This window comes from Bubalus bubalis, chromosome 1 (genome assembly GCF_019923935.1).
Source record: "Bubalus bubalis isolate 160015118507 breed Murrah chromosome 1, NDDB_SH_1, whole genome shotgun sequence".
In the NCBI taxonomy this organism is placed as follows: domain Eukaryota; kingdom Metazoa; phylum Chordata; class Mammalia; order Artiodactyla; family Bovidae; genus Bubalus; species Bubalus bubalis.
This window is the reverse complement of record NC_059157.1, coordinates 170,498,029-170,525,463: the sequence shown is the minus strand read 5'-3', so window position 1 is coordinate 170,525,463 and position 27,435 is coordinate 170,498,029. Positions and strand designations below refer to the sequence as shown.

The following is a 27,435-nucleotide window of genomic DNA, read 5'->3' as shown; positions in this document are numbered from 1 at the left end:
ACTTTATGTAATTCTGTTACTGTGTCAACTTGCCAATCCATTGTTATCTTTGTGCTTTCTTTACACTATGTAAAGTGTTGGCAACCACAGGATAACTCCTTATGTTTGGCGGTTGTCGGCATACAGGAAGTGCTAAAAATGATTTTAGGCTGTGCTTTTTATTTTGGAAAAGGTCATTCTTATCCTCCGTCATTCACATTTGTAGAAGAAATATATACACATACTTAAGGAGAGAGATGATAAATGATAGAACAGAGAGACAGTAGGAAGCAGACAGTCCAGCAGCATTGTTAGTCACCACTGAACAGGGCAACCTACGACTCCCACACAAGCTGCAACACTGTGAATCTAAGTGAGCCGTTTTATCCGGTGTCTTAAAATCTGAATAAGGGGGCATCAATTTCTTCTCATTATAAGAGATTGTCAGTGAGGATGATAGGTAGCTCTAAAGTTCTGACTTCTATACACAAATAAAATCAATACACAATTGCTGAGATAAGATACAGTCTCTCAGACAGACAATGGCTTCTAAGCCAGAGCCAGGCTTGCCTAGACGAGATCAGGTGTACTAATTAAACCTAAGGGAAATGGACCAACCATAGGAAGGAGATCAGTGAGGCAACAGGGATCCAAGTGGACTGTGGTGGCTGTCACTGCCAGGGACACTGAGGCTGAGGGGAGAGGTGGGTGTCCACGGGGGTGTGCTTTTTGGGGTTAAAAGGCAACCTGGGTGAAAACAACTAATATTACCTGCTCTGCCTTGCTCTGTTTTCATACACACTTAGCAACCTTCAGATAATTAATTGGATTTTTCTGTTACATCAATGTGTAGAATGAAGGTGCCCTGGATAGAAAATGTTGCTTGCTTGCTTGATTCATTCATTCAAAGAATATATATTGAGTGTTCACGGTGTGCTAAATACTATTCTATGCCTTGAGTACAGACTCAGATCCCTGTCCCCAGAAAGCATATATCCTGGTTGGTGGAGAATATTATAACAAATACAAAAAATACACACAGCGTCAGATGGTAATAAGCATAACGGTGAAAAACAAAGCAGGGAAGGGGTGGGGGAGTGCTTCTCTTGGGACAGCTACTTTAAATATGGAACCTGGAAGGTCTCACTGCCAAGCTGGATAAAAGAGGTGAAGGAGGGAGGCATGTGAATGTCTGAGAGTATCCCAAATGAGAGGGCAGGAAGAGGAGCAGTGCAAATGCCCTGAAGCAGTGAGGTGCTTGGTGCATCTCAGGAAGGCCATGGGGGCTGGAGTAGAGTGAGCAGTGAGCAAGACGAAGAGAGGGGGCCAGAGGGACATCAGGGACCAGATTGTGACTTGACCCTTCCAAAGGCTGGGAAGGACTATCCCTCCCCAGACTTCCCTGGTGGTCCAATGGTTAAGAATCTGCCTGCCAACGCAGGGGACATGGGTTTGATCCCGTGTGTCGATCGATCACTTACGGGGAAAATCCCATATGTCACTGGGCGATTAAGCAGCTGCACCGCAACTACTGAGTCTGTGCTCTAGAGCCTGGGAGCACAACTGCTGAAGCCCGCATGCCCTACAGCCTGTGCACCACAACGAGAGAAGCCACCACAGTGAGAAACCCGCACACCGCAGCAAAGGGTAGCCCCTACTCACTGCAACTAGAGAAAGCCTATGTGCAGCATCGAAGACCCAGCACAGCCAAAAATAAATTTAAAAGTAAAGAAACAAAGAAAAAAAGTTTCCCTCCCAGCCATGAGGATACCTATAATGATTTAGGAATTTGATGTTTGCTTTCTACTTGTCCTTCCTGGAGCTTGGCTAGAGTGCATCCATCTCTATGAAACTAAGCCATTCTTGGAGTCTTTGGCATATTGAACTCTGCCTCTGAAAAGCTGAGAACCTGATTCAGAAACTTGGAGACTCCTCAGTGGTAGTATTCTTAGGGTGACCTACCGGGATCCCTAACCTTGTGTGGGTTCAGTCACCAAGTCGTGTCTGACTCTTTGTGACCACATGGACTATAGCAAGCCAGGCTTCCCTGTCTCTCACCATCTTCTGAAGTTTGCCCAAGTTCATGTCCATTGAATCAGTGATGCCATCCAACCGTCTCATCCTCAGTTACCCTCTTCCCCTCCTGCTTTCAATCTTTCCCAACATCAGGATCTTTTCCAGTGAGTCCAGCTGTTTGCATCAGGTGGCCAAAGTACTGGAGCTTCAGCATCAGTCCTTCCAATGAATATTCAGGGTTGATTGACTGATTTGATCCCCTTCCTGTCCAAGGGACTCTCAAGAGTCTTCTCAAAGCATCACCCCATATATAGTCAACAAATGTATGAGATGTGAGCTCTGCACGACACAATGTGAGCAGTCATAATAGTTGCTGCTTTAATACTGACATTCTGAAGGCATGGAGATGGGGTTTGCATGTAAATAAGGGCTATCAAGGACACAGAGCTGTTAATGATAAAGTTCATTTAAGGGTATTTATGGGTTTTAGACTGTGATAGATCTGGGCTTGAACCATGGAACCGACACTAGGTATGGAACCTTAAGAAAGCTATTTAAGTCCTTTGAGGTTTTGTTTCTTCCACCTCAAAGAGAGGCTTTGTGAGAATGAAACTGAAAGGGTGGTTATTAGGATTAAACAAAATCATGTTCTTGATGGCAAAGCACTGGTGTGCAGTAACATCTTCCCCTTCTCAATTTCTGCTTTGCATCGCATGACTCAGAATTGCTGCCCACAGGGAATCATAATGCAATCTTAATTAATCATCAATTTTGGCACCATAGGCTTCCAGCAACGTTCCTGAATGAGAGAGCTCAGGCTGTTTCATCAGAGGTGGACACAATCAGTAGTCCATTTGTGTGGTGTTATACCCTTAGACCCTCCCACCCGCCTACAGAGCTGCGGAGGTGACATGAAATCATCATGTGAAGCACGCACCACAGTCCTTGGCCATTGTTCATCCTTACGGAATGCTAATTTTTACCATTTTTATTCTTCTGTAGCTTTTGGAAAATTTTTATAGGAATGCATGTGCATTAACTGGGCTTCCCTGGTTGCTCAGAGGTAAAGAATCCACATGCAGGGCAGGAGACACCTCTTGCACAGGAGACACAGGTTCAATCCTTGGGTCAGGAAGATCCTCTGGAGAAGGAAATGGCAACTCACTCCAGAATTCTTGTCTGGGAAATTCCACAGACAGAGGAGCCTGGCAGGCTACAATCCATGGGGTTGCAAAAGAGTCAGACATGATGCAGTGACTGAACAAAAACACTAGTATATATTAATTATGCTATGATAAAGTAAAAAAAGAAAACAAAACTATATGAGCAATAGTGACTTGTTTTTTATTGATACCGATGGTGAGTTGAGGATGTTTCTTCTTTGAGTCTGAATATTGGACAACAGTTGAATGTGAACTGAGTACAGTGACACTTTTACCTTGTTATTCAATCAAACTCTAAAACTACCACAGGAAAATAGATGGCTGGTGGAAAGCCACTATCTAACACAGGGAGCCCAACTTGGTGCTGTAAGAGGACCTAGAGGGGTGGGAAGGAGGCTCAAGAGGGCGTGGATGTATGTATACTTATAGCTGATTCATGTAATTGTACAACATTGTGAAGCAATTATACTCCAATTAAAAAAACCACACCCTAATCTAGGTGTTGTATGAAGGGATTCTGTAGGTGTGGTTAGCATCTACAGTCAGTTCACTTTAAAGAGATGATCCTCAGTAACATAAATGGGTCTCATCTGATCAGTTGAGTGGACTTAAGAGCAAAATGAGGTTTCCCTGAGGAAGAAGAAGAAATCTCAAGATTACTGAATCTTAGCTCCTGCTTGAGAGTTTCTAGATTAAGAGCCTACCCTACAAATTCTGGACTTGCCACCCTCACAAACTCATAAGCCAATTCCTTGAAGTAAACCCATGTGTATGTGTACGTGTATAGGTGTATGTATGTATACGTGTGTGCATGTGTACTCCTTACTGATTCTGTTTCTCCGGAGAATGCTGACTGATAAAGGTACATACAAAGGCTCATTTATTCTTCTTTTTCTTTTGTCAGCAATTCTTTATGACGTTTCATTTGCAGGATGCAGTTTTACTAAAATGAAACTTGAGTGGCTCCAAACTGCATGGTCCATTTCTTTCGGCCTCACAATTTCTGTTTTGGCCTGAGCCAGGCAACCTGACCCTGGAACAGGGAGATCACTTGTACCCTGATCGCACCTGGCATAGCCTACCCATGAGGTCCATGGGGGCACAGAACCCGGGTTCTGGGGGGACAACAGGATGAACATAAATGTCGAGAATAATTTATCTCTAAAAATACAGATAAATCAAGAGTGTACAGAGTGGAAATTTGTAGGTTTTGCTACTCTCTGGGTATGAATTCAGAGCACAACTGGGATATAAAAGCTCTGTTGTCTAAGAGAAAATATATTTATGCAGTGATGGTCGTCCTGCAATTTCTAGAATGAATGCACAGGAGGACAAATTACCATGAGAAGAGATATTACTAAGAGTGTTAAGTCTGCTTTCATTTTTTGCTAGTCTGCCCATAATCACATGGAAATAATCCCCTGGTGAAATGTGAGACAAAATCTATGACATCATCTGAATTTAGTGTAACTACTCTAAGATAAAACTTGGGGAGGGTTGCCACTTTCATTTTCTTGTCTCCCAGTTATTTTTTTCCATTTTGTTTCTTTTCTTCATTGTAAAGCATTCCTTACAACACTGTCAGAATTTGAACAGAACCATCTTTTATCTAATTTCTGATTTGCCATAGAAATATCAATTTGGTCTTCATCCCTAGTTTTGTCTCAGAGCTCCTAAAACCCTTAAATTTCCTAAGTGATGAAAGCAAAAAGGCATCCTCTGTTATGTTAATGGGTGACATTTGGACCCCGTCTAAGGTCAGGAGCTGGATACCAGGAGAACCAACCATGTGATTAGAGGGTTGGAACTTTCAAGCCCTGCCTTTCCCACGTCTGGGAAAGAGGGAAGGGCTGGTAATGGATTTCAGTCACCAAGGGCCAATGATTCATCCATTGTGCCTATGCAATGAAGCCTCCATAAAACCTCAAAAGGATGGAGTTGAGGAGAATTTAGAGGTTGGTGAACAGGCGGAGATTTGGGGAGAGTGGTGTACCCATAGAGTCCATGGGGGTTCCGTGTCCTTTCTCTTGTGCACTTCTTCCATCTGGCTTTTCCTGAGTTATATCCTTTTATAATAAACCAGTGATCTAGTAAGTAAAATGTTTTTCTGAGTTCTGTGACGTTTTCTAGCAAATTAATCGAATCCAAGGAGGAGGTCATGGAACCTCCAACCCGTAGCCGATAGATTGGAAGCATAGGTAGCAACCTGGGCTTGTGGCTGGCATCTGAAGTGGTGAGAGCAGCAGCCCTGTGGGACCGAGCCCTTACCTGAGAGGATCTGACACTGTATCCAGATGGGCAATGTCAGGAATGAGTCGAGTTGTAGGACACTGAGCTGGTATCCAGCACATTTTGCTTGGATGGATGGGGAAGCCTCTGTTCACACAAGTCAGATCTCGGGTCCAAGAACCCCAAAACATTATCTTCCTGTACATTTTGTCATAACCAAGCAGCCGTTATATGTATTCTTTAGCCAGATTTTTACAACTTCCTACAAATTTGGTTATTGATACCTAAGCAATGGCAGGGGAGATATATTTCTAGAAGAAACACAACCTGGAACATAAACCTGCAAAACCTGCTAAAAGCCAGGGACCAGTGAGTGGTTAATGCGGTACCAGCACCTCCTGGAGGCAGTTAATGGCCAAGATGGGCCACTTTTAGGGTGGCGGCAGCCTACACCGTCCACGAAAGCTCAGGATTGAGCAAGACAAGGTATTTGTCCATAGATAACAGGAATATGGAAAAACAAAACCATAGTCTCAGAAAGCCTCTACCTTCCACATCTCTATTTCATAATTCTTGGAATGCTCTACTTTCCCAGAATTGCTTTCTAATTTTAACCTTTTGATTATTCGAGTCACTCTTACTTGTATTTTTCTACAGTCATTCCTCTAATTTATTTTCCTTTCTGCTGTGAATTTCCTGTATTTCTCCTGCCTCCTCTTCCCTTTCCATTTTTACCTCTTCTTCTTCTTGTTCTTTGACTTTCTTTTACCCGTTCTTAATTCTTCTTCCTCTCCCACTGATCCGCTGTGGCTTTAATCACTGCCAAGCTGCTTTAAAATCACCCAGTGACTGACATTTTCTCCCTGAAAGGAGAGGGATTTGTGACTGTGGAAAACTAACTACAAAGACCCAACACATTCAATTTTCAGCGCAATTCTTGCCTTTCTTCTGTGGCAATTTTGCCTGGGATTAGAGATGGACCGCTTACTGCAACTCACAATGGCAAAGCCCTCCAGGCCTGACTTCTTAGCCCTGTGAGTCGCATGGCAACGTGTATCTGAGACACCCTGTTTACACTGATTGCTAGAATTTTAAAATTGCCCTTCACTAGAAAAAAAAAACTTACTCAAGTGTTTCCTGGAAAACAAAGTAGTATTATTTCACAGTGTGATGACGGGACTCACTCTTCTCCTTGGACCATTCCTTCTCCCTTCTCCCCCTCCCCTTTCATTTTTTACAGCATGAAACAAAAACAGATAAATGGGTTCCTAGCAGAAGGGTGAAGGAGCTTTGTCATCCTGACTGACTCCACCAGAAATATGATATTTTTACAAAGGGATGAACAGTAAAATTAGTAAGATAGGTCCATTTTTCAAGACTCCACGATTTTGTCATCTGGCATTAGGAAATTGTAGACTGTCACGCACACACCAAATTCAGATGTTTCCGAGAGATTTCACTTTAGCTCTTCGCAACACGTAAGTATAAATGACATACGTTTTGATTATTTGAAATCATTCTTTCGGTTAAATTTGGTCACAAATTCACTTTACCTTTTGGTGTTTCTTGCAGAGCAGAGGCACATACCTCAGTGATGAAGTGCTCAAAGCTCATCTTTGCCATGGAGAAGGAGCTGGAAGATGATCATTATCAAAGGATACTTGTGGTCAAAGCCGTACCACATTCTGAAGAGCCAGGCACTCTCTGATTTTGTCGTGCTTTTACCCAAATTATTTGCTTCCTGGAGAAGGGACAGTAGAAGAAGTCATTAGAGAAATGATCAATATAAAATACTGACATATCAACATTAATATATAGTATATATTTAGTATATTTTAACTATATATCAAATTAAACCACTTAAAAAAAAAACTTTCCAGGTAGAGGCATTTTTATCTAAATGGTGAAGCAACTGCCAAGCAATTAGCTCATAGATCCTGCCATATGGATGAGACTCCTGTGGCATAATTCAACATTTACTTTTCTTAATAATCCCTGTTTTATTAAACAGCTTAGAAATGCCACTTTTTTGACACCAATAAAAATGATATTTCTGTCAGATTGCTGTTGTGGGAATTTGGCAGTTACTTCCTTCAAATTTGGATGGTATTTATTTATGATTTACCAAAAGGTCAAGACTAAAGGGCTAACAGTCTAATCATTGTTAAACTAGTTTTAATTCATTTTCTTTTTGATAGATCACTACCAAAGGCCCTGGTTAATTTCTTGATATCTTTCCCTTCAATTCTGAAGTTTTGAAATAGACATTCTTGTTAAGTAGCCTATAATAACTGAATGTGTTTATCTCCCAGCCCCCTTGCCTCCCCTCTCTTTTCCAAAGGGACCACAGTGGGAGGGACAAAGAAAAGGAATTAAGAAGGACAAAAAGAAAGCATTTGGTGGGTGATTATGTAACAGTAGATGATAAAAATGCAAGAAAAAGGGAAAAGGTGAAAATTTTTTGTGAACTTTATAAAGGTGGATGATAATGAACATTGCAGTGTGGTATGAAGGAGATTCAGTGACATTTAATCTTTTTCTTTGTATCCCATTTCACATATTAAGAAAAGAAAATTCCAGACTTCAATCAGTTGCAATTATCTCCATCATTAAAAGCATTTATATATTAAAATGGATTTCATTGCTTTGTTTGGACCCTTGGTCTCCATCCCCAAATGGTTCAAGAGTTCACAGTCCACCAGTAAGTGAACATTCTCAAGAAATCAGGATGCATGGAAGACAGTGACAAACCACGGGCTGCTCCAAAGCCAGCCTTTAGATGAATCTAAGTTACTTTGCTTCATTTAATGTATTTACTTTTTATTCCCCTCTCCAGACAGTACCACTGATGGTTAATGATAAATAACTGAACACAAAAGGCTGGATTCTGCTCCAAAACACATGTCACAGCAGGGGCTTCAGTTCCATGCTCTCAAAAGAAATGGGGATGTAAGAAAGCTTACGTGTGATCCCTTTCTAAGCAGCCATCTAAACTCTGTCTAAAATGATTGAAACAGAAACTCAACAATAGAATGAGAACCCAAACAGGCAGGCTTTCTCATTGGTGTTTGAAGACCTCTGATTTCCAACACGGAACAGTTTCCTAAATAGCGTTCCTTAGCATGCCACTGTTCCATGTGATGTTGATGGAAATCCTGTGCTAATCATTCAGGAAAAGGTGGGTTTGAGCATGTTAAGCAGGATTGCTATTTACAGAAATTTTTAGAATCTTTAATTTATAAGTGAGCATTGTAAACTTTTGAGAGGGAAGCTTTTCTCAAACTTACCTGACCGCATGCCCCACCCCCAAGCTCCTCAGTGGGACATCCATGATCTTTCCATGGATGTTTGAGTTCCATAGATCTGTTTTCTGATACACCTGGAATGCCATGCCCTGTTATCTAGAGTTAGAATTTATTCATTACATTTCCACTAAAAGGAAACCAGGGTGTCCAGTTCAATTTCCATTCTTCCCTGAACCTTTCTCTAGCTATTTCTACCTTGCAAAAGGTGTCAGATTTGCAAAGTTGTTGCTAAACTTAGTGTTTTCGTCATCATCTTGGAACATTTGCAAGCTGTTTCTGAGTCACCATCTCTCAAACAGGTCAGCAGCTGGGGCACATCTGGGAGAGTAAAACTGTTCTCCCTAAACTAAACTAGGTAGAAAACTAAACTAGGGCCAACACTGGGGAGTTCTTGCTTTCTTTGCTTTCTTTTTTTAAGAACAATAAGGAGTTATAAATTTAATCCATCAAGAGGCATAGTTAATTTTGATAGCTAGTAACATCCACTGATGACAAGATAGTCATTGAAGAAAACTGATAGAAAGGAGTTAAGCAAATTTCTGTTTTTTTGTTTGGTTGGTTGTTTCTAAGCTAAGGTGGGCTGTGTAGTGGTGAGCTTAGCTGGCAATCAGGGGCCTAGGCTTCTAGCCCCTACTCTGCAGTAGCCCAGTTGAATGATATTTGCAGTAAGAGTCCTCAGCTATGGAATGCTCATTAATTCCTAGGCAGTGTGTTGGTCACATTATCCAGTCATTAACTTTTTCAGTCATTATTTTTCAGTTTTCACACAATCAATCAGTGTAAGTTGTATTATACCTATTTTACAAGTGAGGATCTAGCGAGATTCAAAGAGAAGAGGTGAGTCCAAAGTCACACAGCAAGCAAGCTACAGCGCTAGTATTTGAATGTACGACTCATGGATTCTAAAGATGATGTTGTAACAGAAACAGACTCACAAACTTAGAGAACAAAGTTTTGGTTGCCAGGGGGAAGGAGTGGGGAAGGGATAGTTAGGAAGTTTGGGATCAACATGTACACATTGCTATATACAAAATGGATTCTGTTCAATTTTATGTGGCAGCCTGCATGGGAAAGAAGTTTAGGGGAGAACGGATACATGTTTATGTATGACAGTATCCTTTACTGTCCATCTAAAACTATCACAACATTGTTAATAGGCTATACTCCAATATAAAATAAAAAGTTAATAAAAAACAAAGATGATGTTCTTTCTGCTGGTCTCTCAAGCAGCCTTTAAATGTTGAAAAGAATGTACATTGCTTGATAAGCTATTTGGGTTGCAGTCTCCTTGTCTGTAAAATGAATTGAGGAAATTAGATTGACTGGTTTCTGAGGTCCTAAGCATATGGAAAATACTGTATTATCATTAATGACAACAACAATAACAGCTGACACTTCTTGAACAGATACCATGTGCCAGACACTATTCAAAGTGCTGCTTGTATATTATTCCCACTTTACAGATGAGGAAACTGAGGCCACTGTGGCACAGAGAGGTTTCCAACCACACTTGTGGCTTCTCAACAGCAGCCAAGATTCTCATTGTGAGGTCCCAGGGTTAGTGAAGAGCAAACTAGAGCAAATGTCTCAACCCAAGGTTGAGACAGAGCAGCTGTATATACCCCCAAACATAATGAAAATGCATGGCTCCTCTCAGGTGGCTGAACCACTGATATGTCAGAAAGTTATCTGTATAGAAACTTAACTTTAGTGTTATAAATTTCTTTAGATTCCTAAATACTGGTTTCAAGGGTTTCTCAGGGTCTTAGAAACCCTCCCTGCCTTTCACTCCCTTTTCCATCTCCTTTTCATTTTAGTTTATCTCCTGAGGGGAATATCAGAATTTACAAACACTCCTGAAAGTTTATAATCTATTTCTGGCAAATATTCCAGAACTATTTTTTTTTTTTTTTGCCAGCTGATGAGAGCAACACATACTAGATGGTATTTTGGGAAAAAATGTTAACACTTATAATCTATTTTTCAAACTTTAATTTACTTGGGATACTGGAGATGTTAGTCATTTCACTACTTTCTAGAGAAATAAACTGGGTTTCCATTACAATAAAATATAGAACATGTGTTTCCAGGTAAGGAAAATACCACTGAGGACCCAAGCATTGACTTTTTCTGCTGATCTGAGATAAAATGTTCAGAGTATGTCTTAAATATCTGTTGGCCCAGTTCTGGATCCATTCATTTATTTCTCTGAAGTTATTGATGACTTAATAACTTGGTTATGAAAGGCCATCAATAAATGAGGAGAAATAAATGAGTTAGTCCACTATGTGCTCTGCTTGTTCACTGGGGGTTGAAGATAAATGTTCCAAGGGAAGGCCAGCCTTTGCAGCCACCCAGGAACATGGGAAGTATCTGATGAGGCAGCACAGAGGGCAAGCCCCTGGGAGGGCCCAGATGGGCAGAGGAGAGCAGGTAGCATCAATTTACCTAGATCATTCTGAAGCTGAGATCAGATCACACCCCAGGACAATGGATGTGAGCAGTCATCAGAAAAATCTGGAATATGGTGATATTTTCTTTATTGTTAGCAATATATCTTCTCTTCTGAGTTCTTGGATGCCAGAGAGGAAGTGGCACACATGTTGGAACAAGCGGAGGATCCAGAAACTGAAGACCAAGATTTGAGTTGTCTCGACTGTCTCCCATTCAATAATAATGATACACTTTCCAACTGTGAGCCTCATGTTTCACAGCTGTAAATGGGAACTGGAGATTCAAGGGCATTGAATCTTAGCTTTTATTTGCCCTTGATACTTCTAAGAGGCAGAGTGTTTGATATATGTGCAATTTCGGGTTCCTTTATTATCCTCTATTTCTGGGAAAATGTACAAATGACCGGGGCATTTGATGTCTTTCCTTTTTCTCCTTAAACAAGGGAATAGATCAGAGGTTGGGAAGTGGCGGAGCACAGTAGGGAGTGAGTAGTTGTCTTTTAAGTGACCCCTCTAGCAACACCCTAGAGAGGGAGCAAGAGGGAAATTATGAAGGTACTCTTTGTTTTATGCTTATTTGGACCCCTGAGAGAAAACAAAAGGCTCTGGCAAGAAATCTTTGAAAACCAGACACTGAAGCAAGAGGGGATTGTTTGTTGTATTAACCTTAGTGAGAAAGAACTAAGCCAATGTAAATACATTCCTCTATCAATATTCAAATGAGGGACCTTTGCTAAGTGAACCAGATGAACCTCTGCTCTGGGCTAATCATATGGGATTGCTCCTCACTTCATGGGGATTCGGTGGATTAAGAGAGAGAAGATTTTCCTTTCTATTTCTCAAGATTTCGTATTCAATACTAAAGTCAACGGAGGTTGTACAGAATGATGACAATGACAGGTAATTATCATAATAAGTCTGTAGGGTTCCTCAAGGTTCCAGAGCACTTTTTCCAGTAGTAAGTGAGAATGGAATTTGATAGCAGTACTTTTGTCCTGCCATCTCCCCCAGTTTGGAGATGTATTCATGTGATAATTTCAAATTTATTGCCTTGATTTTATGATGACCAAGAAGAGGAGTAGAGTCTCTGTCCCTAAAGGGAAAGATTTCTGGGTTCTGAAGAGGGGGGGGCATATACAATTGAGGGGCAAAAGGAAATTTTTTTTAAATTTATGTTTTAAAAAGTAAAATTAATTCTTAGCCTCCACATATCAAGTATTTTATGCAAACATTTCTACCTTCCCCACACCATGATAAATTCATAAATGTTCCCAAGAAGGTATAGTCAGAAAATACATGCTTAGGGAGAAAAAAAAAATGAAGGAAACAACCAGATAAGGATGAATAAAACTGCTAAGAGGAGACTTAGACATCACAGATATATAACCAGATGGGCTAAACTCATGGTTTCACTACCACAAAAAAAGGATGGGGACTGCTTCAAAACTAATTTTGTCTGTACAAAGGATTCAAGTTAATTCAGTGAAAATAAATCAGCTCAGGTAAGTATAATACTTTGGCGATTTAAAAACGTAGATTCACAGACTCTTTGGTACCTATTCCTTTAAAAGATGGAGACTTTCTCCCTTGCAGTGTGATCAGGGGCAAGCGGCTTATTCTTCTGAAACTGTTGTCTTCTCTGTGAGATGTGGATGCAATCCCTACCTCATGGGCTTCCATGAGAAGCCCTTTGTAGCATAGTGCTTCACAGATTGTCCAATAAATAGTAGACATGAGTTAAAAAAAATGGAGACTAATTTCCCTTCCTGTTGACTGTGGACCATACTTAGTGACTCATTTTTAATCAATAGAATGGAGCAGAAGGGATGGTGATATCCAAGAGTATATCATAAAAAGGCATTGTGGTTTCCTCCTTGCTGTCTGTCTTGAAGCACTGGAGGGAAGTCAGCTACCATATCGTGAGGATACTCAAGCAGCTCTGTGGAGAGATCTATGTGGTAAGGGTCTGAGTCTCCTTGAAGAGTGAGCAAGGAACTGAGGCCTCCTGCCAACATGAAAGTGGATTCTTCAGCCCCAGGTGAGCCTTCAGATGACTAACTCTGGCTGACATTCTGACTGCAACCTCAGGAGAGACCCTGCACCAAAAACACTCAGCTAATTTGCTTTCAAATTCCTGACCCATAGAAATTGTGAGGTAATAAATGTTTGTTATTTCAAGCCACTAATTTTCAGGACAGTTTATTGTGCAGCTGTAGAAGTCTGATACAACTACATACTACTAATAGAATTGTAAGTTCTACATGTAAAAGGCACTGGAGTTGAAAAGGTACTTTGGAGCAAGAATATCCTAACTCATGCTATCCCCCAATGACAGTACTCCAAATCACGAACACCATAGCATAGATTAGGGTCTTGCATTTAGACTTGTGATTTGAGTGTTGGGAAAGATTGAAGGTAGGAAGGTAAGGGGATGACAAAGGATGAGATGGTTGGATGGCATCACCGACTCATGGACATGAGTTTGAGTAGCCTCCGGGAATTGGTGATGGACAGGGAGGCCTGTTGGACACGACTGAGCAACTGAACTGAACTGAACAGAGTGTTATATTTTTGCCTGAAAGTGAAATGAAACAGAACAATGTTTCTCCCTACAAAACTACTTTCAAAATACATAATGGCTGGTAGAATAACTGGTGTCATAAACATGTGATAGAGTTCAGGCAGCAAAGGACTGTGACCCTTGAAAGAAGGAAAACAAATGAAAAGAGCCCTATATTCTCTGTTTGTTCTGCCAGGAGGCCCTTTCCCAATGGTAGTGTGAAGAGGTAGAGTGCAAGCAGAGAACAATTCAAGCTGAGAACAACAGTTTCATGAGCTGTGGAACTAGAAGTTGAGTTTGGGTATTGTTGCAGTGGCTGGAATTTTTATGCTGTCTTGGGAAAGTTAGTTTAATTCTTGGAACTCCAATTTCATCCTTTATAAAATAGGGTTTAGGACTTCCCTGGTGGTCAAGTGATTAAGAATCCATCTGCCAGCACAGGGGACACGAGTTTGATCCCTGGTCCAGAAAAATCCCACGTGATGTTGGGCAACTAAGCGCATGTGCCACAACTACTGAGCCCCCCTGCAGCAACTATTGAAGCCCGCAGGCCCTAGAGCCCACGCTCTCCAGTAAAAGAAGCCACTGCGGTGAGAAGCCTGCACGCTGCAACTGGAGTAGCCCCTGCTTGCCACAACTAGTGAAAGCCACGCAGCAGCAAAGACCCAGTGCAGCCATAACTAACTAAATAAAAGCTTTACTCTTAACACAGCGAGGTTTACAATATGTATATTGATTGCTCAAGTTAGAGACTAAATGTGATTTTATATATGGTGCCTAACCACTAAATAGTAGCTACCATCTTCTGCTCCCTCTTCCTTGTTATTATTTTTGCTTTCTAAAGCATGAAATTATAGAGTCTGCAGGTAAGACATATATGTATATACATGGAATTTAGTCTTACTCAGTAAAAATAGTAGTGGGTAGGTTGTACTCTTTTCAGTGTATAAGCATGAGCAAGTAAAATCAAAATAAATTCAGTGTTGGCCCCCAAAAAACTCAAGATACTTGCTCTGAAACAGTCATTTACTTTTTCACACAGAACTATTAGTTGCAATAATATTTAAAAAAAAAAAAAACTCTCATATGGATCAGATCAATTTTAGAGGCTTCCCAAAACAGAGATCAAACCCAGGTCTCCTGCATTGTGGATTCTTTGTCAGCTGAGCCACAAGGAAAGCCCAAGATTATTGGAGTGGGTAGCCTTATCCCTTCTCCAGGGGCTCTTCCTGACCCAGGAATTGAACTGGGGTACTTCCTTGCAGACAGATTCTTTACCAACTGAGTTATCAGGGAAGCCCTTTAGAGGCTAGTATTTTATTTCTGAAATATTTGTTGGTATGTACCATGGGATTCCCATTCTATAAGGCCAACTCCAATAGCAAGTATGAAAAAATATTGATAATTGTTAAATCTGAGGAACATACTTGTGGGAATCTTTATTCTGTTTCCTATAAGTTTGTTAGAAATATTAGAAAATATTCACAAGGCAAAATTAAATATTACTTAATGACTAGATGACCCTACCATCTGTTAATGAATCTCTTTCCCTGCTGAACTTACTTGTATTTCCAGTCTCATAACTCCAGATGACTCTGAGTACTAAGCGTCAATTGTGCAGAAGAACAAGTACTTTTATTCTTCTCCAAATGAGCTTTTTCAGATTTAAGGGTGTTCTAGGTTATGGTTTTCTGGGATCTGGCACACAAGTCTTTGTTCACCTGATTCACATGCTCCATATTTTTAAAGACACTTCGTTGTAGCCCTTTGTGGTGCTAGTCATTTCTGCTGAAGAAATCCTGATTCTTTAAAACCCCCTCTGCTCACTGAAGCTGCCCTTCTCTGGACCTTTCTCAGCTCTGCTTTGACTTCCTTAAGCTATGGTGACCAGAACTGATCTACCCAGGTTACACACAAGCATAAATGACAACAAACATCAGAATTTCAATGAAGGGATTTTCAGAAGCAAAAATAAAATTGGAAGTTAGCCTTAAGAGAGCACAGAGTGTTAAAAATAAAGTTATATTTGAAAAGATGAAAATTAACCTCCTTGTTAATTGTTGGCAGTTAATTTTTAATCAGTTGGCAGGGCTTCCTCAGTGGTAAAGTATCCACCTGCAAAAGCAGGAGTTCTGGGATCAATCCCTGGGAAGGGAAGATCCCCTGAAGAAGGGAATGGCTACCCACTCCAGTATTCTTGCCTGGAGAATCCCATGGATAGAGGGGCCTGGAGGGCTATAGTCCATGGGGTCACAAAAGTGTCAGATAATTTAGCAACTATGACCATTATATCTACTACTGCAGGCAGTAACCCCTCAGAAGAAAGGGAGTAGCCATCATGGTCAACAAAAGAGTCCGAAATGCAGTACTTGGATGCAATCTCAAAAATGACAGAATGATCTCTGTTTGTTTCCAAGGCAAACCATTCAATATCACAGTAATCCAAGTGTATGCCTCAACCAGTAACGCTGAAGAAGCTGAAGTTGAACGGTTCTATGAAGACCTACAAGACCTTTTAGAACTAACACCCAAAAGAGATGTCCTTTTCATTATAGGTGACTGGAATGCAAAAGTAGGAAGTCAAGAAACACCTGGAGTAACAGGCAAATTTGGCCTTGGAATATGGAATGAAGCAGGGCAAAGACTAATAGAGTTTTGCCAAGAAAATGCACTGGTCATAACAAACACCCTCTTCCAACAACACAAGAGAAGACTCTATACATGGACATCACCAGACGGTCAACACCAAAATCAGACTGATTATATTCTTTGCAGCCAAAGATGGAGAAGGTCTATACAGTCAAAAAAGCAAGACAAGGAGCTGACTGTGGCTCAGCTCATAAACTCCTTATTGCCAAATTCAGACTTAAATTGAAGAAAGTAGGGAAAACCACTAGACCATTCAGGTATGACCTAAATCAAATCCCTTATGATTATACAGTGGAAGTGAGAAATAGATTTAAGGGCCTAAATCTGATAGAGTGCCTGGTGAACTATGGAATGAGGTTCATGACACTGTACAGGAGACAGGGATCAAGACCATCTCCATGGAAAAGAAATGCAAAAAAGCAAAATGGCTGTCTGGGGAGGCCTTACAAATAGCTGTGAAAAGAAGAGAAACGAAAAGCAAAGGAGAAAAGGAAAGATATAAGCATCTGAATGCAGAGTTCCAAAGAATAGCTAGAAGAGATAAGAAAGACTTCTTCAGCAATCAATGCAAAGAAATAGAGGAAAACGATAGAATGGGAAAGTCTAGAGATCTCTTCAAGAAAATTAGAGTTACCAAGGGAACATTTCATGCAAAGATGGGCTCGATAAAGGACAGAAATGGTATGGACCTAACAGAAGCAGAAGATATTAAGAAGAGATGGCAAGAATACACAGAAGAACTGTACAAAAAAGATCTTCACGACCCAGATAATCATCATGGTATGATCACTGACCTAGAGCCAGACATCCTGGAATGTGAAGTCAAGCGGGCCTTAGAAAGCATCACTATGAACAAAGCCAGTGGAGGTGATGGAATTCCAGTGGAGCTATTTCAAATCCTGAAAGATGATGCTGTGAAAGTGCTGCACTCAATATGCCAGCACATTTGGAAAACTCAGCAGTGGCCACAGGACTGGAAAAGGTCAGTTTTCATTCCAATCCCAAAGAAAGGCAATGCCAAAGAATGCTCAAACTACCGCACAATTGCACTCATCTCACATGCTAGTGAAGTAATGCTCAAAATTCTCCAAGCCAGCCTTCAGCAATATGTGAAACGTGAACTTCCTGATGTTCAAGCTGATTTTAGAAAAGGCAGAGGAACCAGATCAAATTGCCAACATCCACTGGATCATCGAACAAGCAAGAGAGTTCCAGAAAAACATCTATTTCTGCTTTACTGACTATGCCAAAGCCTTTGACTGTGTGGATCACAACAAACTGTGGGAAATTCTGAAAGAGATGGGAATACCAGACCACTTGATCTGCCTCTTGAGAAATTTGTATGCAAGTCAGGAAGCAACAGTTAGAACTGGACATGGAACAACAGACTGGTTCCAAATAGGAAAAGGAGTATGTCAAGGCTATATATTGTCACCCTGCTTATTTAACTTCTATGCAGACTACATCATGAGAAATGTTGGACTGGAAGAAACACAAGCTGGAATCAAGATTGCGGGGAGAAACATCAATAACCTCAGATATGCAGATGACACCACCCTTATGGCAGAAAGTGAAGAGGAACTAAAAAGCCTCTTGATGAAAGGGAAAGTGGAGAGTGCAAAAGTTGGATTAAAGCTCAAGATTCAGAAAACAAAGATCATGGCATCCGGTCCCATCACTTCATGGGAAATAGATGGGGAAACAATGGAAACAGTGTCAGACTTTATTTTTTTGGGCTCCAAAATCACTGCAGATGGTGATTCCAGCCATGAAACTAAAAGACACTTACTCCTTGGAAGGAAAGTTATGACCAACCTAGATAGCATATTCAAAAGCAGAGACATTACTTTGTCAACAAAGGTTCGTCTAGTCAAGGCTATGGTTTTCTCCTGTGGTCATGTATGGATGTGAGAGTTGGACTGTGAAGAAACCTGAGAGCCGAAGAATTGATGCTTTTGAACTGTGGTGTTGGAGAAGACTCTTGAGAGTCCCTCGGACTGCAAGGAGATCCAACCAGTCCATTCTGAAGGAGATCAGCCCTGGGATTTCTTTGGAAGGACTGATGCTAAAGCTGAAACTCCAGTACTTTGGCCACCTCATGGGAAGAGTTGACTCATTGGAAAAGACTCTATGCTGGGAGGGATTGGGGGCAGGAGGAGAAGGGGACGACAGAGGATGAGATGGCTGGATGGCATCACTGACTCGATGGATGTGAGTCTGGGTGAACTCCGAGAGTTGGTGATGGACCGGGAGACCTGGCATGCTGCAATTCATGGGGTCGCAAAGAGTCGGACATGACTGCGTGACTGAACTGAACCGAACAATAATAGTTGGCAGAATTGGAAATGGAAGAAAAATGAGTTTTTAAAAAAGTTGGTTTAAGTTCCAAACCTGAAAGTTTTTGCTTCCATCGTACATCAGATGAGATCAGATCAGTTGCTCAGTCATGTCCGACTCTTTGCTACCCCATGAATCGCAGCACGCCAGGCCTCCCGGTCCATCACCAACTCCCGGAGTTCACCGAGACTCACGTCCATCGAGTCAGTGATGCCATCCAGCCATCTCATCCTCTGTCGTCCCCTTCTCCTCCTGCCCCCAATCCCTCCCAGCATCAGAGTCTTTTCCAGTGAGTCAACTCTTTGCATGAAGTGGCCAAAGTACTGGAGTTTCAGCTTTAGCATCATTCCTTCCAAAGAAATCCCAGGGCTGATCTCCTTCAGAATGGGCTGGTTGGATCTCCTTGCAGTCCAAGGGACTCTCAAGAGTCTTCTCCAACACCACAGTTCAAAAGCATCAATTCTTCGGCTCTCAGGTTTCTTCACAGTCCAACTCTCACATCCATACATGACCACAGGAAAAAACCATAGCCTTGACTAGATGAACCTTTGTTGACAAAGTAATGTCTCTGCTTTTGAATATGCTATCTAGGTTGGTCATAACTTTCCTTAAAAGCGTCTTTTAATTTCATGGCTGGAATCACCATCTGCAGTGATTTTGGAGCCCAGAAAAATAAAGTCTGACACTGTTTCCATTGTTTCCCCATCTATTTCCCATGAAGTGATGGGGCCAGATGCCATGATCTTCGTTTTCTGAATGTTGAGCTTTAAGGCAACTTTTGCACTCTCCACTTTCCCTTTCATCAAGAGGCTTTTTAGTTCCTCTTCACTTTCTGCCATAAGGGTGGTGTCATCTGCATATCTGAGGTTATTGATGTTTCTCCCGGCAATCTTGATTCCAGCTTGTGTTTCTTCCAGTCCAGCGTTTCTCATGATGTACTCTGCATAGAAGTTAAATAAGCAGGGTGACAATATATAGCCTTGACATACTCCTTTTCCTATTTGGAACCAGTCTGTTGTTCCATGTCCAGTTCTAACTGTTGCTTCCTGACCTGCATACAAATTTCTCAAGAGGCAGATCAAGTGGTCTGGTATTTCCATCTCTTTCATTGATCCACCACCATGGCCAACGATCTGGCCCCTCTTGGTCTCTCCCACGCCTTCTCCATTTGCTTTCACCTTGCTCCCTCAGCTCCAGCCACATGGTATGCCTGCGGTGTATGGAGCACACTGTAACCCACTGTGACATCATCCTTGCTGTTCCCTCTGCCTGGCCCGTTGACCCTAGAGCCTACGTGCACATCTCACTTCTGCACGTTGTTCAGGTGTCTAATCAAAGGCCACTTCCTCAGAAAGGAAGCCAGCCATAGCCTCTCCTCTGCTGTTCTCCATCCCCTTCCCTGCTCCTCTGTTATTATTCTCTGAACTGACAGTGTATAGAGATTTACTACTTTCTTCTCTGTGTACCCCACTAGATTGTAAGCTCTGTGAGGGTGAAGACTTTGAATTGGTAACTGATGCCTCCTCCTCCCGCTTAGATTCCTGCCTGACATGGTGGCTTGTACGAATGAATGAATGAATGGATGAACAGATGCATGCACATCCATTAAGAGTGGAAGTTCTGGAACCAGATTATCTGGGTTCGAATTTCACCTCTTCTCACTATGTGTCCTTCAGCAAGTTATTTAAATGCTCTGTGTACAGTTTCCTTATTTAAAATACAAGTATAATAATAGCACCTACCCATAGGTTTATCTGGGTAAATGAGTTAACACAGCTGAAGTATTAACATTCAGAAGTGTTAACAACAATAGTTAGCACTCTACAAATATTAGGATGATCATGAAAGATAGCAAGCAGGAAAAAGAGAAGCGATAGTGGTGGCCCTTCTTGGGTAGCAGGAATTTTTTTATTGATCTAAGAAGGCAGGTATGGTGCTCCAACGGGTCTCACCTTTCTGAATGCTGTGATGCCGAGGACACAGCATCAAGTACAAGGAAAACTTCCTGCCAAAGGGGAAAGTTTGTCTGAGGGTGTTTTTATTTTTATTTTTTTTACATTTAAGAGAAATAAATTTCACAGCTGCAATACCTTTCATTTCTTGAAGTGGCACATTTGCATACAGTGTATATTTAAAGTTTAGTATCTGCTTGTGGAACATGCTTTTTAAATCTTCTGGGCTTGGAATGGGTAAGAACGTAATACCATTCACACTTCCAAGGTGTTACAAGGCAAAAAGGAAAATCGTGACACGGCTGGGTAGTCACAGCTGCAAGTTCCTACTTTCCAAAGGCTATTTTACTCTCCAGAAACAGAGAAAGAGGAAATTCCTTCAAGGATATGTACATGTCATTACATATGCTTATTATTGATTTTGAGAGTGATCAAAATTATGATCAGTAATTGCCATAATTATCTGAAAAAATTTATCTTCTGGTAAGTTAAGAATAAGGCAAGCTTCCCTGGTGGCTCAGTGGTAAAGAATCCACCTGCCAATGCAGGAGATGCGGGTTTGTTCCCTGGGTCGGGAAGATCCCTTGGAGAAGGAAATAGCACCCCACTCCAGTATTCTGCCCTGGGAAATCCCAGGAGAGGAGCCTAGCGAGCTGCAGTCCATGGGGTTGCAAAAGAGCTGGACATGACTGAGCAACATGAACAACAACTAAGAATAAAGTCTTTTTTTCAGAAGTTGACCACTGCAAAGATACCTGTTTGTTAACACAAGGCCAATTTAATAAAATGCAAACTGAGTGGAAAAATACAGTCCTCCTAAGAATTAAGTTTATGCTCTATAGTCAGAGCAACAGATGCTGATAATAAGCAAAGAGCTGTCAGGCAAAATGAGGGCAAAGAGGTTTTTGACACATGGTTTGAAAAGTCCCCCAAAACCCCCTCTGTCCAGGCTAATTAGCAGCTGCATGGGCACTGTGGTTTGTTACTTGTGGCCTGAGCCCACTGTTTCCTGTACTTGACATTGAAAATAAAAATTATTGCAAAGTGTGATGAAAACCTTTATCTGAAATGTAGTCATCTTAGTAGTCAAGCAGCATGAATAAGAACAATTCCAGGACACTTCTTAAAATTAAAACTGTTTTTAAGCAGCAGAAGAGCAGTAGAAACCGTGCAAATTACATGTAAGTTAGTTAGACAGCTCCTTATGTGTCCTCTACAGGAAGCCTCAAGTGAGAAAATTCTTTTAAAGCATTGTGGTCTGTGAAGCTTTGTACAGCTTGGGGAGTGAGTGTAATTTTTCTAAGTATAATAACAGTATATTGCTAATTATTACTTCCTTTCCCACCTCTTTGGCTACCAAAAAGTTTACTTGTGGCTCAACTTTAGCAAGTATATAGGACCTTATGATCTTTTATTTATGATTTTTTTTTTTACTTCTCTGGTTTTCGTCTTCCTGCTTTTATAAATTTTTTAAACTGAATTTTAAAATTCTTAAAAATATTTCACTATTATTTTATCATATGTGGTGGTATAAGCTGCTTCATCAAATAGTTTATGAGATAAGATGGTTTTAATGAGATTAAGTTAGGTAGTCTTCATAACTATAATTTCACTTGATTGTTTTAACAACCTGGAGAAATAGACATTATTATCATTTGCGTTATATAGATAGGAAAATTAAGATTCAAAGATGTAAAAAGCTTGCCGAAGATCCAAATACCATGCAGTTTTCACTGTTGTTTAATCTCCAAGTCATGTTTGACTCTTTTGCAACCCCATGTAGCCTGCCAGGCTCCTCTGTCCATGCAATTTTCTAGGCAAGAGTGCTGGAGTGGATTGCCATTTCCTTCTCCAGGGGATCTTCCTGACCCAGGGATCGAACCCACGTCTTCTGCATTGGCAGTTGGATTCTTTGTCACTCACCTACTGGGGTACAATTTTCACTGTACTTTGTGGTATATCTCATTTCTCTAAGAACAACAAAAAAGTACTTTCAACTGATTAAAAGTATTTTCAGGTAAGAATTGTTACTAAATTGACAATGGTGCGAATGAGCGAAAATAAAATACATTTAAATCATAAAAGAAAAAATTTAAGCTAGCAGATAATCTTACCAATAATTACATGTAACTGTAAAGTATTAGGCAGTTAGTTAGAAGAAGATGAAGAATTTTCTTTGATCAATTTTCTTATTGTATTACTTTTTTTTTTTTTTTAAAGAAAAAGATATAGGAGAAGAACAAAACTTAGATAAAAGCTTTGCTTGAAAGTGGGAGAAGGGCTTAGTTGACCTGCATGAGATAAAATGCTTTGTGAAAATCCTAACCAGGAGCCCTTCCTGCTGACTCATTATAGCCCACCAGTGTAAGGAGATGGTTTTGATCACCTTTCCAAGGTCAATACTCTGGCCCTAATCCCAGTGTGCTGACACCCCGGCTGGGCTCAGTCCTGCAGTTAGGTGTCTTTCCTGGGCAATAAAGTCAGTGAAAACAGCACTAGCCTGACCTTGGAACACATGTGGCAAAAGAAATTCAAAGTGCATATGAGCCGGATCATTGCCAACTTAATTTTCCAGCCCTTATTGTAGAGCATAACATCCTTCCTTCTTTGTGTGAACCAGGAAAGCGGCAGCATCTTGCCTGGCAGCACTAACCAGCTGTGTCTCATTGATGTGATGGTAGGAAGAAGCCACGAGATAAAAGAGATGGATTCTCTTCAAATTCAGATAGGATCAGGACACGATTCATTAAGCAGCATCACTTATTTATGATGCTATTCTACCTGGGATTTCATGTCTGTCTACCTGCAATTTCAGCAAAAGGTGCAACATGGCTACACAGTTGTTAACTTTGGGTACCAAGTGAAAAACAACTAAAGCGAAATTGCCAATGATAGATTTTACTCTGATGTTAGATTCAAGCCCAGAGATTGGAGACTACACTTCTCTTACTTGAGGTGACAGCATGTTGTCCTGAACTATCTTCCCTTAGGATTTTCAGGCTGTGCTTTTGCAGATTTTTAACGTTTCTGTATTTCTGTATACCTCAACCTGATAAATGAGAAGTCACGCAGGAGAAGCAGGCCCATCTGTTTTGTGCCCCACATGTGTTGAACGTGCATCAAATCAATTTCACTGAAATGACCACAGCAAGCAAGTTGCTGGGCAGGGATTTGAACTCCAGGCTGCCTGATTCCAAGAGCTGTGCTTTTGCTCCCACACTGCAGCTTCCAGGCTTCCTGAGGCTGCAAAGAGGGCACAAGTGTCTGCTGGTCCTAAGCACTCTAGAGGTGATACTGCTGGGAGCCGGCATATTGCATATTGAGTGAGGATCTGGAATAGCTCAACTGGAATTCTATCACTGTTGAGAGCCAGCGTGAGGCACTCCACCCATGACAAAGGTCATGAGGAAGGAGGCTCGGCATACGCAAAGGCGGGATCGAGCCTCAGGAGTCCCCCTGGAAATTCTCGAGCATCTACCCCCAAAACCAGAGTCTGCCTACTTTCTGCTTTGTGCTTTCACCTACACCTCTGACTTTACGGGGGGCTGTCTCCCACTACCTCTCTCTGAAAAAAGAGTTAGCTTACAGCTCCAGTTAATAATTCTTGGGTGTGACAGTGTTTAACCTACAAACTCTTTTGGAAATCTTCTAGCCTGCCTGAATGGGTTTTTCCGGCCACATGTGATTGTTCAGAGCCTCCCAACTGTGAGAGGCAGGAGATGTTCTAAACTGCCTAAACACAGATTCCTTTGAGTAGTTAAAAGATTGATTAGAAAATGTATTGGTGAAGGGTTTTTCACTTGTTGGGCCAATGTTTGCTGCTAAGTCTCCATACTCCTTACCTACTGTGTCCTTGGCAGTGTATTGATTGATATAATGGGTGTATAGAAATGTAAAATGCAGCTTTGTTCAATGCTTTTTAGAAGGCTGGCGCCTGACTTTGAAATAATCACCTTTAGAGAAAGATAAGTTTCTTAAAATGTTAACAGGCCTCCGGGCCAGAAGATGATGTCTATCACCTGAACTTTTGCATATGATAAGTTTACAGGAAAAAAGCCTGGCTTGCTGCATGACTCTACCCCTTCCCCCATTATCCTCTATGCATAACTTAAGGTATAAAAACTACTTTGGAAAATAAAGTGCGGGCCTTGTTTACTGAAACTTGGTCTCCCCATGTCATTCTTCCCTTTAACTTCCGGCTGAGCGTCCATCTGGAGCGTGGATGTCCTCTGCGACCATTTATTTGCCTGGGCTTCTAAGACCCACTCGAGAAGGTGTCTAAGGTGGGGCACCTTCCGCTATTCGAGAGGGCGCCTGCGGCCTCCGTGGTCAGAGCTAACCTGGTGTCACGGGTTATATTGATTTTCCGCGTAAACCAAGCCACTCAGCTTCTTTTCTCCACTGAATTTTCCTACTGAGCTATCCTTATTTCAGCCGCTTTTCTCCACTGAATTTCCTCACTGAGCTATCCTTATTCTATTACTCTTTGAATCTTTGATGAATAAATAAATATAAATAGGTCGCCGACGCCGTCCCCGCTTCGAATACCCTGGATCAGCCGGGGCTGGACCCCGGCATGATACAAAGGTTATAGACACCCTGAATTCCCATGTGTTTTATAGTCATCTGATTTGTTTTATCTGAGAAAATAGCCCCCCTTTAGAATGGGGCTTCCTGGCTATGAAACAGAACAGCTCAGGTTGTTGTTCTCTATGCCTCCGCTTTTTTGACTTGCCTGGTGTGAGGAGGGTTCCTCCTTCTGATCTTCATCCAGGTCCACACCAACCCTGTTAAAGAGAAGAGAGAACTGGTAAGGGTCTTGTGCAGACGAGACGAGACAGTCTCTTAGGTCAGACCACCTGAACCAAAGACAGTACGAATCAGAGGACTGGTTTGGCAGAAAACCCTCATACCTCTCCCTGAGTCCAGGGAACATCAAATAGATTTATGGGAACAGGAGAGCTCGCGCAGCTGGGCCTCTGTACAGCTGGTGCAACGGAGCACCGACAGCTGTTCCCCACTGCTGTCTTTCCCAGCAAGAGAATCTGGGAGCGAAGCCCTCAGGGAAAGACCTCCAGGGCCCCCAGACAGGGCTCCTGGAGGGAGGGCCACCTGCTTCTCTGGCAGGACTCACTGACCACCACTGCTCTGGGGATGTGGGGGCCCGGGCTGCAGCAGGCTTCCCAGGACAGAAACAAACAAACAAAAAAGGTTTTTTTAGTTGCTTTACAATATTTTATTTAGGGAAAAATCTGATCTTTCGTCCAGATGCCCGTGGAGGCTGGCAGTAGGGAGGATCCAGGTTTGTGGGACTTATACGATTTAGGGGGCTCTCTTTGAGCAAATTAATGCAAAAATACAAATACAAAATGAGGTATGAAAGTGACTCTTTACAACAAGAAAATAAGTTGTAACACAATTAATAATTTTAAAATCTGTGCAACAGACATCTCGAAATCTATAAGATGTATAATGTTCTAATTAATTTACTGTCTAATACACCTCTAAAATAACTTTTCCTCCTGAGTTTTGCCTGCATACTTTCTTACTCTGTTTACATGATATAATGACTTTGTATAAGAGAGAATGGGAAGATAAGGCAGTCTTTCCTCTAGCAAGACTGATGGAAATGATTAATAATTGGGAGTCATTATAGCGTGCTTCCTTACACAGACATACTTGCTGTGTGCAAAACCGCTAAAGATTAATACCCTGAAAAGACAAGATTTCTGATAAATTTCCCTCCAAGCGATTCTCATCAACACTACTACCCAGTACATTTATCAGTGTAAGTGCTGCATCACTGAATATAAGTATTCTTGAATTTCCATTTTGACGGCGCATTGATGAAAATGGAATCCTCCACTTAGAATTTTACACATCTCACAACTGGAAGAGTTTTCCACAGATTAGCTTCTGGCTCGGGACATTTCAAGCCTTGTTTTTCCTCCACTAACCATAGACTTGTGAAGCCAGGTACCATAGAACACAGTCAACTTGGATTCAGCCTCGTGGCGCTGTTCCTGTGAGCGGTCCCTGCAGAAGGACCAGCAGTGGCTTGCCCTTCACAGAGTGACAGCAGACCATAAAACCCCACTGAGTATAAGCTGAATGCACTCCCAATTCAGTTTCCCCTTGGTCAGACCCCCCAGATGCCCAGGGCCACACCAGAGCCATCTGACCGGGGCGAAGTAAGAGGAAGTAAGAGGAAACGGTAGTAGAAAGAAACAGCGATCCAACCCAACAGTGGTTAAAATCTATTCCTTTTGCAAATCTTACAAAAACATAGGGCCCTGGGAACACAATGCTGGGGCTCTTCCCAGGGCCTTGGAAGGAGCACGTGAGGGCCTGGAGCTTGAACTTCCTCTGCTCTGGGCAGTGGGCCTCTGCCTGTGGCAGGCAGGATGGGGTGGGGGGTGGTGGCTTAGGGCCTCAGCCACCTGCTCAAGCTCCACCAGAGCCTTTCCTGAGAACGCCACAACCTCCAGCGCTTTGGAGTCTTTCCTTGCCCTCCTGCCCCCGGAAACTCTTCCTTAGTGCTCCAGGTCTGTTCTCTGGGTGGGGGAGGGGAGGCAGGTGGACCACACCAGTCCTGCAGATGTGCTAGCCTGTGAAAGGAAGGCCACAGTGCAGAGGCGGCCGGTTTCAAACACCTCTGATTCTTCAAAGACTAGTGGCCTCTGGGCCTGAAGGGCCCCTTTTCACTAACCCAGGGGGGGAAGTGGGTAGCTGTTTACTGGGTGTGGAATCTTTTGGACTTCAGGTAACTGGAAAGAGCCTCTGGTGGAGGCT

The 27,435-nt window shown here is 41.8% G+C and overlaps 1 protein-coding gene across 9 annotated transcripts in view; it reads right to left on the bottom strand.

Annotated features, from left to right (window-relative positions):
* The window catches only part of SLC9A9 (solute carrier family 9 member A9), an 804,336-nt gene that overhangs the window by 109,191 nt on the left and 667,710 nt on the right, over nucleotides 1-27,435 (bottom strand). For 8 of the 9 annotated variants that reach the window (XM_044946316.2, XM_044946314.2, XM_044946321.2 and 5 more), the window contains 2 exons: nucleotides 25,379-25,430; nucleotides 7,049-7,128 (listed from right to left, as the gene is read on the bottom strand). In XM_044946316.2, coding sequence (XP_044802251.2) covers nucleotides 7,049-7,128; nucleotides 25,379-25,430 — 132 coding nt within the window. Of the gene's footprint in view, nucleotides 1-3,185; nucleotides 6,251-6,974; nucleotides 7,129-25,378; nucleotides 25,431-27,435 lie in introns of those variants that run through there. The other variant, XM_044946336.2, reaches the window with a different exon arrangement.